This window comes from Camellia sinensis, chromosome 2 (assembly GCF_055761805.1).
Source record: "Camellia sinensis isolate YWXY chromosome 2, ASM5576180v1, whole genome shotgun sequence".
NCBI classification, from domain to species: Eukaryota; Viridiplantae; Streptophyta; class Magnoliopsida; order Ericales; family Theaceae; genus Camellia; species Camellia sinensis.
Genome location: NC_138962.1, coordinates 13,085,417 through 13,103,553, shown reverse-complemented (window position 1 = coordinate 13,103,553; position 18,137 = coordinate 13,085,417). Strand labels below are relative to the sequence as shown.

General features: G+C 32.6%; 1 protein-coding gene and 1 pseudogene across 2 annotated transcripts; one reads left to right on the top strand and one right to left on the bottom strand.

Annotated features, from left to right (window-relative positions):
* Positions 1-5,316: 5,316 nt before the first annotated feature.
* Positions 5,317-10,212, bottom strand: LOC114275732 (UDP-rhamnose/UDP-galactose transporter 2). 2 transcript variants are annotated; one of them, XM_028217713.2, is made up of 5 exons: positions 9,692-10,212; positions 7,609-7,793; positions 7,324-7,524; positions 5,984-6,145; positions 5,317-5,871 (listed from the first exon to the last, which is right to left on the bottom strand). In XM_028217713.2, exons 1-5 carry the CDS (start codon positions 9,819-9,821, stop codon positions 5,515-5,517), a joined length of 1,035 nt encoding a protein of 344 aa, XP_028073514.2. In that variant the 5' UTR covers positions 9,822-10,212; the 3' UTR covers positions 5,317-5,514. The 2 variants fall into 2 exon arrangements, with proteins under 2 accessions (XP_028073514.2, XP_028073515.2); XM_028217714.2 differs by having other exon boundaries at positions 7,609-7,652; positions 9,692-10,174.
* Positions 10,213-12,174: 1,962 nt separating this feature from the next.
* Positions 12,175-12,642, top strand: LOC145806469 (pollen receptor-like kinase 6 pseudogene; annotated as a pseudogene).
* Positions 12,643-18,137: the final 5,495 nt, after the last annotated feature.

The following is an 18,137-nucleotide window of genomic DNA, read 5'->3' as shown; positions in this document are numbered from 1 at the left end:
GATTAATTTTGAGGGCGTTACATGATTTATTAATCTATATCTATTAAAAAAAAACATATATCCAAATCTTTATTTTGATTCAATCAAAACAAAAAGCTCGAATTTTCCATAGCGCCATGAAGCTGTTGGACAATTCTGTTCTTCTTCTTCCCCTCTAATTAACAGGCCTTCCATGATGATGAATTCATTGGGTACTCTAATGGGTGATTTTGGCATTTCGATGAATGAGTTACAAGATGGAAAGGCCAGAGATTCAACAACAAACTCTCTAGAGTCACTTTATTGCTTACTTTTAGCAACCAACAGCAACACCGATACATCAGCTGGAGATGATCATGGGATCTCCATAATATTTCCACTATTCAGGCATTTTCACTCCCGTTCTTCTTCTTCCCCTCCAATTAACAGGCCTTACATGATGATGAGCTCATTGGGTACTCTAATGGGTGATTTTGGCATTTTGACGAATGGGTTACAAGATGGAAAGGCCAGAGATTCAACGACAGACTCTCTAGAGTCACTTGATTGCTTGCTTTTAGCAACCAACAGCGACACCGATACATTAGTTGGAGATGATCATGGGATCTCCATGATATTTTCATTATTCAGGCATTTTCACTCCCTCTCCCTGTAATAAAATATAAAATAAAAATAAAATAATAAAATATTTATTTATACCCATATTTACATATCCATCACCCACAACTCCCACATCTATATTCATTCATATCCATGACCTATACCTCCTATAACTCCTACACGCACATTTCTGTATTCAGTTTATTTCATATTTTAGTCAAATTCAATCATTCTCTTTCATCTATCCATTTTTATTTTCTTTTATCTACCTATCGTTAGACTAACTCATCCTTTTCATTATTATATTTTGCAAGATTGATGATCTGCGAAAATCATATTATCTTCTCCATTATTACGTTTTCTAAGTTTGATGATCTGTAAAAAATTATTACAAGGTTGGTGTAATATGATTTTGTACTTTATATCTTTGTGTAAATATATATTTTTTCTTAATATTTTTCAATTCATCTACACATCTTTTCATCTTCTCCATTTTTATGCTCCTAATACTATTTCTTATTTTATATGCATTTTTTTCAATGTTTATTATTTGTGTGTACATATTTCTTTTTTCCAATATTTTTCAATTTATTTACACATCTTAATCATATTCGATTTGTTTTCTTTTTCCAAAATATTTTTCAGTTCATCCACACATCTTTTCATCTTCTCCATTTTTATACTCCTAATATTATTTCTTACTTTATATGCATTTTTTCAGTGTTTATTACTTTTGTGTGTATATATTTTTTTCTCAATATTTTTTAGTTCATCTACATATCTTTTCATCTTCTCCATTATTACATTTTGCATAGTTTGGGCTTACTTGCTTTTTAATTTGTGGTTTGCATTTGTTCTTCAATTTAATCAAATTTGATTTATTTCTTCTTCGACTTTTATAAATCCTTTTTTTTACATATCAAAAATAGTTCACCTAAATTCAAGAAAATTAGATGTCTATCACATAACTTAAATAAATTAAAATAAATCTCACTCTCAATTAAATAAATTAATAAAAAAATATAAACCTGCAAATATGTTTTCAATGTCTATCACGTTATTTTTCTAAAAAAAATTCACAAAGTCTAAACCCACAAAATATATATCTATATATAAATTACAAACATCCAATGTCTATCATATTATTTAAAAAAAAAAAAACTCACGAATATTTGTAAATTAAAAACATATATACAAATTATAAATATCTAATGTCTATCATGTTATTTAAAAAAAAATAAAAAAATCCACGAGTCTTATTCATACAATTTACGCATGCATATCCATCACCCACAATTCACTCAATCAGATATCTATCACGTAAAATTCAATACAAATCCACAAAAAACACTGCTTTGTGTTTATTTTGTAATTTTTTTAAAAAAAATCTTAAAGTAAATCTAAATAGAATCCTCTTTTTCCTTTGTGTCCCCTCCCCCATGTACAACAATAATTTGGTTATGTTATCTTTTTCTTATTTTAAAATCATTGTGTTATAATTTTTTTACAAAAAGTTACATTAGCTCCTCAATAGATGGATGTTGTATAGTAGATTTTTAATTTTTTTTAATATATCTACAATAAACAATGATACTTATTGAGATTTTTTGCTCTTTATCTTTTGTATTCCAGGTCTCATCGAACTTGCTTATCTTATTCTTTATGTAATTGTATGTCAAATGTGTTAAATTCATTATGCAGATAAATATACAGCCTCCTCTAAATTTGCATCATAGATATCGTTTGGCCATGTAAAATGTCATAAATGAATTTCAAACTGTACTACATAAAGAGGATTTACCAGTAGAAAATGGTTGGAAAATCAAAATATGTTGGGCAATGCAAAAATTAGGGAAAAAAAAATAAGTGAAAAATATTTGATGGAAACAATATTACCATTGAGCTAGAATAAAGTAAAGGGAACAAATTTTGATAAATTTATATAAACACTTCTCATAAGGTAATATATCTTCTTCTCTTTTTTCTTTTTTTTAAGTTCATTTGTATGTAAAAAAATGATAGCATTTTTTTTTTCTTCTTCTTATTTTTTTAGCAGGCACTTTCTAGGGCATTTGGACATGATGAGCAATATTTATTGAGTTTTAATTTATCAAATATAGATAGATTTAATTTATGACATTCAGTTTATTATTAGTTTTTTTAGAATATATATGTTTTAAATATTCAGTTCATTGAGAAACATCTTATTTATTGTTAATTTCATCAATTAGAAATCAAATTTATTATTTCAAGAAAAATATATCAGTTGGATGATTATAATATTTTGTAAATATTTGTTTTGAAGTATTATTGTCTTTACTTATGAAATTTGAAAAGATGATCCATATGCATTATGATTATAATTTTATGATTTAAATTAGAATTTAATGCATTATTAAAAAATTTATACATTATTAAATCAATCCTGTGCATAGCACGGGTTTACCACTAGTATATATATATAATAAAAGTTTTTATATAATTTTATAGATTTAATATCGAACAACTAATATCACCGCACTATTCTTTAATAAACATATTTTATTTTACATTTCTAATACTACTACATTAATAATCTTTTCATTTAATCCCATCATAAACGTGTACCGTATTTTGTTTGAAGAGTTGACAGGTCAAATTCAATTACTGGTGAGTGGATCTCCAAAAGTTGTGTTTATTTTAAAATATTATCATTGGTAAAAAAAAAAAATTATTTTGCTCCTTATTTTATTAAAAAAATTATAAATCAAATTAGGAATGAAGAATTAAAAAATAAATTACAATTTAAGTGGTTTGAGATGGTTTTAATTTACTAATTGATTGAAAAATATTCTTAAACAATTATCAATCATTTGCATAAAATATAACATTAATTAGATAATATTTTTAATATTTATAATATAAACTAATTTTACATAATATTATTCATATATAACTATTAATTTGCAATAAATTTTACATCTTAAATATTTTTCATACTCATTTTTACTCTGTTATTTCATTAGATGTTAAAAAAAATACGTATTAACTATAGCAAAGCAGAGTAGATTTAAAGGCAGATTATAAATTTCAAAATTTAATTCGCAATTAGCATATGAATCGCGGCGGCTTAGAAAGTTTTAGCAGATTGAGCAATATTTTGCACAACCCTAATTTTGACATGAAGAAGTTATTTGATGGTTTTGGAACATTGTTCCACACCATTTATGTTTAGACAAATATCCTTTTGTCTCCTCAAATGAGACAAAAAAATGGTCCACCTTGTTAGCCAATAATATAAGAGACAAAAAAATAATATGATCCACCTTGTTAGCCAATAATATATAAGTTGGGACTAAGACTGTAAATGGATTGAATTTAATTCGAATTCATCCCGAATCTGATTAGAAATTTAAATTTATTTACAAAAAAAATTCAATTCGGTAATCCGAATCCATTTATTAAATAGATTGAATATGCAAAAAGTCCGATCTGATTATTCTCAATTTGAATGAAGAAAACACAACATGGAAAAAAAAAATATATATATATTATATAAAATTATAACTCAATAAATAAATAAATAGATCGGATAGAATTATTGGATCGGATATCCGAAAGCATCAAATTTGGATTCAGGTAATTTATAATCAGATATGAACTAAACGAATTCGAATCAGATTCGAGTTTGTCTTAATTGGATCGAATTCAGACTTTGATGAATCCGATCCATTTACGGGCTTAGTTGGGACACCATTTAAAATTGCCTAGGAGCAAATTATAATTTTTCTCGGACATGTGCATTAGAGCATTAATTAAACAAATGCTTTGCTGGTTAGCATACACTAACACAGTCAATTTTAATATCGCTATTGACAATGCTCTAATTGGTCTAAAATTGATTGATTTAGGCTTCTTTTCGGAAGAAGGGTTAGGTTAAGTTTGAGATTATTTTAGTCATAAAAAGATAAAATAAATATTTTAGCCTTATAAGATAAAACATCAGATCTAATTCATAATCATTACACTATTTTTCTCATAAAAAGTTTAAAAAGTCAAAAAATCTGCCTAACACAAGATTTTTTTAATCTCAGGCTAAAATAACCAAAAAGTCAATTCACTTCCCAAACAAACCCTTAGAATCAATCAATGAGAGGCTGATGCACAACACGTGAGATCAGTCATGGATATAGAAACATCTCTAAAGGTGTATTATTTATTTTATTAAATTTGAGTAAAAATTTTATCTAATATCCAGTATTCAAATGAAGCATTTTTGGCTATCATTAACACACCGATCGACCGGGAGGATGACCAGGCGAAAGTCTGTCCGATCGACCGACAAGAGTAATCCATTCCGAGAGTATGCTTTGCTGTGGGAAGTTTTCAACAAAGCGGATGACCGGGGGACATCTCGCCGGACGTCCGCCTAATTGTCCGATTCTACAAAATCAACAGCACCAAACACTAAAATACTGAAAGCTCTCAGACGTCCTCTATTTGATAAAATATTTTTGATATTCTTGATTTAATACCGATTTGATGAAACCGTTGAAGTTGAAAAAGCAATAATTTTTCATCAAATTCAAATTTGATGATAAGTTTGATACACGATTGGAGATGGTCTAACACTCCGCACTTTTTGAGTTTGAAAACCATTTAGGTAGAAATTTTACAACAATCAATTAGGAGAACATTGCTCAAGCAAACGCTCTCTACCATAATAGTAGAAAAGATGAGAAAAAAAAAATTAAAAAAAAAAAAAAAAAATTTGCGATAGATGAGCTTGTCTAGAATTGAATGCATTTTGTGGCAAATGTGTACATATTGGTCACATAATGCACTCTACCTATCTTATGGCTTCGTACAACATAGATTAAAGCCAAAAGAATTCGACACGATGATGCAAGAAAGTGAAGCATTTCTTCTGTTTACAGCTTAAGGAATGTCAACCTATCATTTGGAGTCACCAAGCTCAACATCCTTGACTGCAGTTTCTTCTAGTCCAGCTTTCAATAGTTTAATATCCTCTTCTGACAAGCTGTTTTTCATACCAGGCATGGTCTTGGAATCAGCTTGCTTCTCAACCTCTACTGCCCAACTGTATATTATCATGCCAACAACTGCAAGGGCCATTCCAAGAATGTTCTTTAATGTAATTATTGAATCAAAGAGCAGCCACCCTAATGACAGGACACAAACTGTTTTCATGTGGCCTAACACCTGGAAGGAAACTGCTGAAAAGCGTCCAATGCAGAGGTACTGGCTGACATTGCAGAATACTGCCAGAGAGCATGAGAGCAGTATGAAGAACTGCACATTTTTTAATCACGCATTCATTATATATACCAATGACCTGTCTGATAAACTCACAAGAAGCCAACATAAATTGATGACAAGGTAGTAACGAGTGAAGACTACTTACAAATGCACTGGAGGAGAGGCGATAGTTTGATATAAATTTGCCAGTAAGGTAGTAATCAATGAAAGGACCAAGGAGAAGAAGAGAGAGTGCTTGTATTGGAGCCGTCTTGCTCAGCAATTCAAAAGAGCCTATTGAGTACTTCTTTTGTAGGGAACCAATTGACTGTTTCACAAAAACAATAATGCAATAAATATCAGAGATAATAATCAAAAACTTTGTTGTAAAGAACAATCAAGAAAGATAGATTAAGTCCTTATCTATTCCAAGCAACCTAAATTGGAACTAGGCCAAATATGAACACATGCTTTTGAGATCATTTTTGTTTTTGTTAAGCATGCTTTTTTGACATAATATGTCTCATGCAACCGTGAGAAATTAGCAGGGTACCTGCAAAACTAGGTATACAGGCTGTCCTAAAATCTTGCTGAGAGTCTCCATTCAGCCTCTCCACTCTACACAACAGGGAATTACTAGTATGAATTTGCTCAATTCATATAAGCAAATCGCACAAAAAGGTTCTTCGCCCTTGGGTTTGAAGAAGGATAAGTCAAAACATAATTAGTAAGCTTTGAGCAAATGAAAACAAAATTTTGGTTTGGGGAAGATCAATCGAAACCAAAACGCTCATATCTGTACGTAAATAAGGATTGCTTCTTCCAAGCCAACCTAGGGGCAGAATTGTTGTGGACTAGGAAGGATTTTTAAAAAAGCTAAGAAATTGATTCATATGGTGCTGCGACCTAGGAAAGTGGGAAGACTTTCTTCTTTTGGGCTGAACAATAGGCTAATAAGAAAACTATTTATTGGATAGTTCCTAAAGGATAGAGTCCAGACATGATTCAAGGCTAACACTTGATTAGTTTTCACAGCTACAATCTCAAATGAGCTGTGAGTGCGCTAGTTCTGGTAAATTTCTGAAGAATCAACATCACAAGCCATTAGATGGCAGAAGAATAAGACTCATAGGCCGGCCAATCCATCAAACTGGCTAAGGATATTTAAAATTTGGGCAAATTTCACTTTACCCCCTTGTGGTTTGGCTCATGTACAGACCATCCTGTCAATTGAAAATAAGCACATAGACCCTTGTAGTTTGTGGACCAAAACAGACGATCAGGTTTTCCATCCAAATTAACGGGCACACACCTATGTGTAGAGTAAGCCATTATTTGTCATTCTTCTCTCTCTCTCTCTCTCTCTCTCTAATGTTTCTCTCTCCACAGTTTGAACAACAGTAAAAACAGAAGCCCATAATAGTTCATTCTACATTAGATGTATTATTTAAGGGTCATTTTTCCTTTTAAATATTAAAAAAAAGGCAAACCTTGAATAATACTCACAATTTGTTGTAATGATGTGGACAAAACTGCCACAACAGAACAAAAGAAACCTTTGGTGTTGACATTTACATCAGTCACTGTGCAGACACCAACCCCCACAACAACCACTGCCACAGCCATCTTGACTTCCCTTGTATAGTGTTTGCTGTGAAGAATCCACTCCATTATGCAAACCACTGGAATCATGCTTAACTTTGAAATCTGCACCAACAGAGACAATGATATATTTGGGTGGGAATACCAACATGAAACCAAGCAAGCAGCAAGACTTGACATATTATGCACCTGGTAAAATCCTACAGAGTTCAGCATGAGGCTAAAGTTCATCCCTGTGATTGACATGTTGGCAACAACTGAGAACCAGAGAAGCTCCCATAGTGGAACATGTTTTGACACAGAATAACCAGTAGCATTTGACAACAAACCAACCAATGCCGTCATAGAAAAGTGGAAGCCAGTTAAAGTAGTGGCTGGAAAAGCAGTAAAAAAAATTACTTGAACAGTTTCTTTTTTTTTTAGTAAATATTTTTTAAGGCCAGAAAAACAACAGACCAGTTAAACTTCGTAGTTCATATCATAAGATGTGAAAGAGTAACACGCATGCATTCAATGATCATTTGCCATCACAAAGCCTATAAGAAATAATATGTATGCATAATTTCCTGTCATGAATTTATTGTTCACCACTATCTCAGCATCTAAGAAGCATGGATGCTTCTAAGAAAGTGACGTATCTGTGTCGTGTCCGTGTCGGACACCGACATTCTTTGGACACTCCTAGGACATGTGTCTGACACTCTTCAAAATGTATCCTATTTTTAAAATTTTTTTAAGGACCCGGACACTCTTTGAACACTTAGAGGATACACGTGTCTATTACTTAAACACACGTGCCTATCGATTAAACACATGTGAAATTAATTATAAGTTTGAACAAAACAACTTAAGACACAATAATAAAACAAAAACCATATAAATTTATATAAATTAGTATCACATTACATTTTTTATTATGTTTGAATGATATATTCATATATATAAAACATATAACAAATATATAAAATTATATATTTCATGTGTGTCCTCCACGTGTCATGTCCTGCATTTTTTGAAAATTAGCGTGTCGGCGTGTTGTATCCGTGTCATGTCACGTGTCTGTGTCCATGCTTTTTAGCTCAACATCCTTCTTGTAATGCCACCGTTTCTCTTGCAAGCACAAAAGATGACAAATTTTACTTAGTTTTCCCCACCCTCATCTATTAGTCAATGCAACAACTTAGTTGAATTTTCCTGGTGTCAATGCAGCTACTAATAAAATTCACCTTCTTGAGCAAAATTTCAACCAATTTACCACAAAAAATTGGAACATTTTGGAAAACAGAAAGGTCCAAGCACTATTCATGCAGATTAGAAGTAGATCTATTGAAATTATCTCCTGCTTATCCTTCTTTAGTGAAAATATTATAATGAAATCTAAAGGCTTCTGTTATAATTGAAGTTCTCACAATTTAAATCCTTTTTAAACCTACCCACACTTGTCTTGTTAAAGGACATTTTAAAGTACTTCAAAGGTGTTAACTCCTCCTTCAAGAGAAGAATGTTAAAAAAAAAATTAATAAATTGATTAGCTTATTGCATTGCCTCTGGTGCATATTGCTAATAACACAACACTTAGACAATACCAACTTACAACAAGATGGAAAAGGCTTAAGACATTTGAGATCCATCAAATCAGAGACTAGCACAACTAACATGCCTCTGGTATTATGTATTGTAGCTGAAATTTGAGACATTGCTGCTGTCTTAGCCCTTTTTGAGTAATTTGCTAAATTAAAAAAAGAAAAAGAAAAAGAAAAAAAAAAGAAGTACCTTTTGTTGAAGATATCATCTCATTTTCGAATATGTTATGTTCCTGCTAGTATATATCAATCTTGTCTCATTGTTTCTGTTTGAGACTTACAGCTTCGTCAAATTATGTCTAATTTAGATTTTATTTGTTTCTGTATGCACATAGATATAGAATAGTACAACAAGAGGGAGAACACACACATCCAAAAGCTGACAGAATATTTAAATGTTCAAACATTCAAATTGGAATCGCCAAATTCGCAGATATAAAAATGTAGCAAGTGGAGGTGATTAACAGGTAATATGAAGTTCATACTTGTTGATAAATAAGAATCTGTCGCAGATATTAACAATCAGGTCAATATTTCAATCAATAAGCAACAATAAAACAAAAATGAAAATGGAAGGGAAAAATCCCCCCAAGGACGGAAGAGGAGTGGTTTTGGTTTAGGTTTTGACAGAGAGAGATGAGATCTCAGATCTGAGATGCAGACAAAGAAAAAAAGAAAGAGAAACTGACCAAAGCTGAATCCGTAGCCGCTAGGGGACATGAGCTGCTTGTTTGCCATTATAATGCCAACGGAGCTGATAACATTCATGGCCCAGGCGCCCACATCCGATACAGCTGACGAACTTTTCTCCCTCTCCATTATTTTTTTATTTTTTACTTTCAAGCTTTGATTTGATTTTGATTTTGATTTTGATTTTAGGACTAAACCAACCAACCAACCGCCAAATGGAGAAAGATCGATCGATATGAACAAGCAGAGAGATCACCAGCGCCGGGTTGAAGCAAAGCCCAAAAAGAACGTCACTTAATTGGTGTGTGTGTGTGTGTGTGTGTGTGTGTGTCTCTCTCTCTCTTATAGGGTGGTGGGTGGGCGGGTCTCATTCCCTTCCTTGCTCTCTCTTCATGTTTCCATATGATATGGATATTTCCTTTCTCACCTTTACGTTAGTTAGCCTTCCTCCTTCCGATCTCTTTCCTTTCCCACCCCCAAGCTGACCAAAATATTTTTTTTAAGATAATACCAAAATAATTCTTTGAAGGCTGATTCACTTCTTTGATTCCATTTTTTTTTTAAATTAAATTTTTTATTTTTCATAAATTTTTATAATATTTTAATCAATTTTTTTACTTTTTCAATACACTTAACTTAGATGTACTGCAAAATATTTGTAAAAAAAATATTTAAAAAACTTAATAAATATACAAAAATATAAAAATATACTGAATTTTTATATTTTTAGTATTTAGTAAAATTTTAAATTTTTTTTTTATAAATATTATATTTTTAATTATATTTATATTAAGTGTATCTAAAAAGTAAAAAAAAAATTATTTAAAATATTTTTTAAAAAATTGACTAAAAATTAAAAATCAATTTTTTAAAAATTGAATTCAAAAAATTAAAACTAAATAATGTGATTAGTATTATGTTCTCTGAGTTTTGTTACTTCGGGGTCGTTTGAGAATATGAATTAAAAGCTAAAAGTTAACTTTTAATCTATTTTGAATTATATCATTTTTTACCTAGAATAATAAAAAAAACTTTAAAAAATAATTTTTAACTATTTTTTCAAAAACATCTTTATTTAACTCTGCTTCACGGTACGCAGTGACTCGGACTTTCCGGCACCGATTGGGCTGCATAAAGCTACAACACTGGCCTCCATACGGTGTATTCATTCATTTTAAAATATACATAACTCTTATAATCCACAAAAAAAAAGATTTATAAACGTACAAGTTAATAACGTATGATTTCAAAAGGTTAAGACCTTTTTTTAAAGTTAACTCTATCTGTCATAGTGTCAGCCCCGCAATAAACGGAAGGTTCACGTTTTTTTTTCATAAAATTACGTTGGATGGAATGATATTATTAATACATTGAGAGAGAAAATTATTAGTATAATAATATTAATTTAGAGTTGTAAAATAAATGTGTTTGTTTGTTTGTCTGTCTATTAATTAGGTCAAGTTTGGCATTAACAAAATAATTTATCTTTTTATCTTTTTATCTTTTTTTCATCACATCACCTCTCTATTTTTCTGCACATCTTTTCGTAAAAAGACAAAAAGTACACTTATTTAGGCCATCCTAAACAACCCCTTAGTTAAAATAAAATTTATAAATTTATGCTAAAATTCACAATATATAAAATATAATTTTGTAATTTTTATGAGGAATTTTTTTTTAAGATCCCTGGTATTAAGACTTTATAGTATAAATAACATCTAATATTTTTATAATGTCTAAAATTCCTCAATTTGATCCAGAGGAATTCTGGTCTAAAGAAAATCTGTCAAGAGAAATTTCTATCTAGAGAAATTTCAACCCAGAGAAATTTGAAATTTCTCTGGTTTGTTCAATTTTTTTGATTTTCTATGTTTTGAAAATGTCTCATCCAATTTCCAAAATGGTACAAATCAGAGTATTTTTTGGTGATTTTAGGTACATCATACATGAAATCCACAAGCAATTGTTAAACTAAAGTTGGTATACACCATAAGGCTACAACTGGATCAAATTCCTGAAGAAGTAAGTACTAAGAAGAAACCAACCTACTAGAAGGAAGGTGAAGAAGGCCAAGAACATTATGAAAGTCCCTCCTTCGAAAGTGATTCCCAGACCAAATATGATGACAAATGGTAAGTACAATTGGATCATTGATGCTTTGCTGACCCACCGTCCCTTGAGAAAAATCAAAGCTGCGAGGTTCACTACGTTCCACCCACCAGAGAAATTTCTCTCCAGAGAAATTTTCATTCAGAATTTCTCTCCAGAGAAATTCTAAATTCTCTGTGTTTTAACCAAATTTCTCTAGATTCTTTGTGTTTTGACCAATTTTCTCTACACTTCGAGATTTTTCTCCAGAGAAATTCTGCTCCATATAAATTCAGCCCAGGCATGTCGATGTAGCAAAGAAAGTGAAAGTACGTAGCAACCCAAATCCATCCCAAAAAAGAATGTCTTCTCCAAACCAAATGCCAAAGAGTGAATGTCTTGCCTAATTCCTCAGTCCCATGTTCCATATCTGCCTCTGATCCTTCCAGTATATGAGCCACTTCTCTCCGACTATGCTTTCTATCCCCTAATCAACAGCACTCAAGCTGTACAAGCGATGTTTGCTTATAAATCCCCAGAAGCCATTCTATACCAACAAGTCACCCGAAAAAGTGATGTTTACTGCCTCAGAATCATAATCCTTGAAATCCTTACCGGAAAATTCCCTTCTCAGTACCTCAACAACCAAAAGGGTGGCACCGATGTTGTGCAGTGGGTCCGGTCAGCGGTTTCTGAGAAAAGAGAGACCGAGTTGATTGATCCAGAGATTGCAAGCGCCGCTGCGACTTCTCTTGCTGAGATGGAAAAACTCATCCAGGTTGCCGCTGCTTGTACAGAAAACAATCTTGATCAGCGGAGACTGGGAGGAGGACGTTGGCGAAGGGGTGGGATTTGGGGGTAGGGGAAGATCTTGAAGCTTTTGTTCATTTGGTTGTAGGAGAGAGAGAGAGAGAGGAATCGTGGGCAAAGAGTCAAATTTCTCTGATATATGTTTAGGGACCTTAGACATCAAAAAATAATTTTGTGGATCTCTTCTATTATGAAAAGTGGGGGAGGGACCCTAGACTAATTTTCCCTTTTTATAAAGTGGAAATTTAGTGATATTTTCAGCTATAATCCCATGCCCCTTGAAAGTAATTCGTAAACAAACATGTTTATGTGGAACCTATGAGATTGTTAGTGGAGAATTTTTTTTAAGGTCCCTAATAATAGTAATTTAGAGGATAAAGGACACATAAAAAAGAAAATGATGTCTCAGGTCCCTCAACTAATTACCCACGCTTTTTATTTACTTCTTAGACCAAAATACCCTTCATAATCAACAGGGAACTTGAACTACATTCTGACGACTGATTAGCTTCAAAATTCACATCCAACCATTGTCATGAGCAAGAGAAGAGTAGATTAGGGTTTTCGAATCATCTTCACTATCGACATGAGGGTTCATTATCTTCTACGAAAATCTTTTTCATTCATTCCTTACAAATTTCTCTGACCCGTTTTCACTGTTTATCGTTATCTCAGTTCATTTTCATCACAGTGTATCTTCATCTCAGGGCATATCAGTTCGTAATTAGGGTTTCATACTCACTCTGGTAAGTTTTTCTAGAATCCAACGAGTTTTTCTCTGGAAACACATATAATTGCATTTTATATTAGCCTTCCATTAATTAGGGTTTCAATTTCGTAATAAAAGCTACATGAATTTGAAAAATGTTATTTCTTTGCGTTTTGAACTTATTCTTGAAGATTATTGTGTGATTTTGTCTGTAAATTTCTCTAGTTTCAGAATTTTTCTAGCATTTACTTGATCTATGTTTCTTCTTTGAATTTTCTCTAGCATGTTTATTCCCCATTTGTTTTTGTTTATTCCCTCATTTTTTCTGGCATGGTTAATTTTTTTGTATTTCTTTGTGTAATTTTCAAATTCAATTCATTCAAATTTCTCTGATCTATAAATTTCTCTGGCATTTTAATTTTCTCTGGAATGTGTAATTTTTTCAGGCATTTTCATTTTCTGTGCTTGCTAAATTTATATTTCTTTTTTTAATTTTCTCTAATTATATTTTACATCTATATGTAATTTTACTTTTTTGTTTGTGTCTATGCTTCTTTAGCATTTATAATTTTCTCTGGCCACATCACTTTTCTCCCTTGTGTGTGCTTGTCATGTTTAATTTTCTCTGGTTGTTTCTGTAAATTTCTTTGGCATTTTTATATTATGGAATGAAAATTTTCTTTCGCTTGCCATGTTTAATTTTCTCTGTCATTTTCATTTTCTGTGCTTGCTAGATTTATGTTTCTTTCTTGAATTTTCTATAGCTATATTTTATATCTATATGTAATTTTTAGCAATTATTCAAAATTTCTCTGTCATGTTTATGTTGCTTTGTTTATTTTCTCTGGGAATGGAAATTAACTGTGGCTGCATGTATTTCAAAACACTTTTCTCCCTTGTGTATGTCTGCTATGTTTAATTTTCTCTGGTTGTATCTGTAAATTTCTCTAGTATTTTAATATTATGTGGCTTGCTAGATTTATGTTTCTTTTTTGAAATTTTCTCTGGTATGCTTATTTTGTTCAATTCTTGGTTTTTCTGTTCTATAAGTTTCTGTGGCATGTTTACATTGCTTTGTTTTTTGTTTTTTGTTTTTGTTTTTGTTTTTGTTTTTGTTTTTGTTTTTGTTTTTGTTTTTGTTTTTTTTTATCTTGCTAATTGTAGAATGAAAACTTTCTCTAGCTTGCCATGTTTGTTAGTACTTTGACATTTAATTTTCAGTGTCTAATTTTCTCTGTCTACTTTAGTTTTCTTCCTTATGTGTAATTTTCTCTGACATGTTCAATTTTCTCTGGGATTTAATGTTGACACCTTTATGTTTTCATTATCTAAAAATAATGAAACGTAAAAGCAGGAAAACACCAGAAACACCAAGAAAGAAATAGAAACTCTCTGAGTCTTATGATCTTAGATAAAAAAGCAGCAAAACACCATAAACTCCTCGCCAAAAAATTGTAACGCCCTCAAAATAATAACATTAAACCCATCAGATGAGACATGCATTTACATATAAACTAACCACATTCTTTATACATTAGAGTTCCATTACATAAGTATTACATGTTAACATCAAAACAAAATGCCCTACAGGCTTACAGCTTTCCAAGTTAACACTTGGTCACAACAAAAGAGTACTAACTCATACACATTAAGCCCTTGGCTTGTATTTACATGTAATACATCAAAAAGTAGAACGACAACATTATGTCCGCCTCAAGCCTCCCAAGCTATGTCCTTGGAGGTGGCATGCTTCCTGTACCTGAAAATGATATTCCCATATAGGGTGAGCCACAGCCCAGTAGAAATACACTAAACCAACCATGAACAATGACTAAAATATTAGCAATTGATAGATGGCTAACACAGATACATTCACATAAATTACATATTTATGTCATACGACTTATGAGTCCAAGTCTCCTTTCATTTTCCCTTTTTCAACGGATAGGCATATAAGCACTAACCACAATCTCAACAGATATGTATAACAACAATATCCATATTCTCAGATAAGCAAATAAGCTATATCCACATTCTACAACAGATATGTATAACCACAATATCCACAGATAAGCATATGAGCTATATCCACACATCACAAAGATAAGCATACAAGCTCTATCTTCACTTCTTTAGACAAGCATATGAGCTGTATCTACGGAGTTCATCCCCTATCTTCTCCCAACACTATCCGGTTTAGAGGTACATCCCCTATCTTCCCCTAAACCGCGGAGTACATCCCCTATCTCCTCCTCTACACATAACGTATACAAACACAATGGTTCTATATACAATCACCCAATACATACAGTTAATGTATTCTATCAACCGTCAAGTTCCATGACAAATTTCATTGATTAGTTTCAGTTTCCCTAATCATCATGCATTGTCTACAACAATCACGACTATCCTCCACCGATAGCCCAAAGCAGTTATTTCTAAACAGAAAAATAAATGCACAATGGATATTCAATCAACATTTCATTTCCTCATTCTTCTCACCATTAATTATCTCAATTAATCAAACAATGTAATTAGGTCAATTCTCATAATTAACATTTCAACCCTTAGGTTCCATTTTCATCAATGATTTAACATTTATTCCATTTCTCTATTCCAAACATGCATCTAGGTTTATTATGAAAAAAAAACCCCAACTTCTGTAAAATTACACAAAAGCCCCAAACTCTTACCAAATTACCAAACCAAGCCCAACATCTCAAAATACCAAAATTTAAAGACAAAATCCATAGAGAGGAGTAGGATATCCCTACCTCAAACCCGGAGCCCCAAAGGAGAAGACGACAAAACTCAACGTGCTCCAAAACCCGAGATTTTCAGATTAAAATGATGCCCTCGACGATCAACAACTTTTTTGTAAAGGCCAAAGGTGAGCAAATCACTCCTACTAGATCAAAACCTAGAGAGAAGGTAGAGTCTAGAGTGAGAGGCTCAACAATGGTGTTTTTGGAAAAGTAGGAGAGAGAAGAGAAAGTAAAAAGTGATTTGGAAAGTCACAAATTTCGGGACTTAAACCCAGTCTCCCGCTCGAGCGTAAAACACCCCGCTCGAGCGTCACTCACAGACTCCCGCTCGAGCGGCCAACCTCCCGCTCGAGCGCAGAATGCACTCGCCCAGCACTTTTGCAGAACCAGGCCTCCGCTCGAGCTCCCAACCCTACGCTCGAGCGGCCACTCACACAGATCCGCTCGAGCGGCCAACTCCACGCTCGAGCGTACAACACTGCACAACAAATACTGGATGGGTGTATTCCCCGCTCAAGCGCCAACACCTCCGCTCGAGCGGACACGCCAAAAATCTGGGCAGCTAGTTTTGGTTTCTAAACTCAACCAACCTGAAACAAATCCGCCCAACACATCCTATAACTCAAATACGAAGTAAAGAGGATGTAAACAAGATAATAATCAACTACCAACATCCACGGACACATGTCCGGATCACTGTACAACAAGGGTAAACCCGGGATCGCTATAAAAATAGAAGTCCAAGGTGTTGAAGCAACAAGTATCAAGATGAATACCCCAACTTCAAAAGACTCAAGCTCAAGAGGGAAAAACTTGTTAAACTCCAAAGAAAGAGAGCTCATTACAGCATTCAATACCAATCCAACCTCTCATCTGTTGTCTCATTTTTTCAAACACTTAAATTCAATTCAAACCAACTTGAAGAGCTTCAAATGACTCCATTCTAGTATTTGATCCAAGCTTCAATCGCTGGAAGGATGGATCCAAGGAAGTCTAGGAAATTTGATGATGATGTAGTTGTAATAATCCAACGTTACAATGAAAAAATGAAAGCATTCATAGTTGGTAAAAAGAACTTGACCTTTACAACCAATGACATGACCTTGATTTTTGGTTTGCAAGGTGGTAAATGAGCCTTGTCGTTAAGATACTCAAAAAAGCCAAACACTGCATTCCTAAGGCGAAGATTCTCAAAGGACATAAGGCTCATTGGTCATGTTCTTAAGAATGCCTTGGTCAAAGCAATGAAAGGAAAACAACCAACTGACTTCAAGGATGTAGCAATCATTGTTACCTTATACTTGTGTCTCACCCTATTTTTTGCAACAAGTGGAAATTCAATAGGGTGGGTTTTTATCAAGTACGTAGAACCTCTTGAATCAATGAAGCAGTATGATTGGCCAAAAGCAATCACAACAACATTGATTGATTCTATCACAGCATTGCACAAAACTCCAGAAAAAGTTACGGGGTGTTTCATTGCATTGCTGGTAAGTAGAATTTCTATTCAAATTTACAGTTATGATACTTACAAATTTGTGTGTTTAGCAAAATTTAATTACTTCAATTTTCATCACAGTATTGGCTATGTGAACATGCAAATATCATTGACTGAGAAGACAGTAACACAACTGAATTCCCAAGATGTGCCAAATGGAACCTGCAAAGCTTGACCAAACAGTTGCAGAAGACACCAGTCCACTCTCTTACACCTCGATAGGTTGGATTTTTATCGCCACTGAAATCTCAGTAAAATTCCAAAATTTCTCTAACCACTGGTTTGTTTCCCCTTTTTGTACCTTGCTTGATTTGATTAATTTTCTCTGCGATGCAATATCTTATATGGAATAACTTATGTTCTTTGACTAATTGAGATCAATTTTATCTGAAATTTCAATTTATGTTGCTTCTTTGATTACCACTGGTTTATTTTTGTCCTTGTAATGAATTCTCTTTGGAATCCAAATTTTTCTAACCACGATTATAGTAACATTAACTTGTATGTCTTGATTGATTTTCTCTGATATCTAAATTATGTTGATTGTTTCATAATTTTCTCTGATCCATAAAACT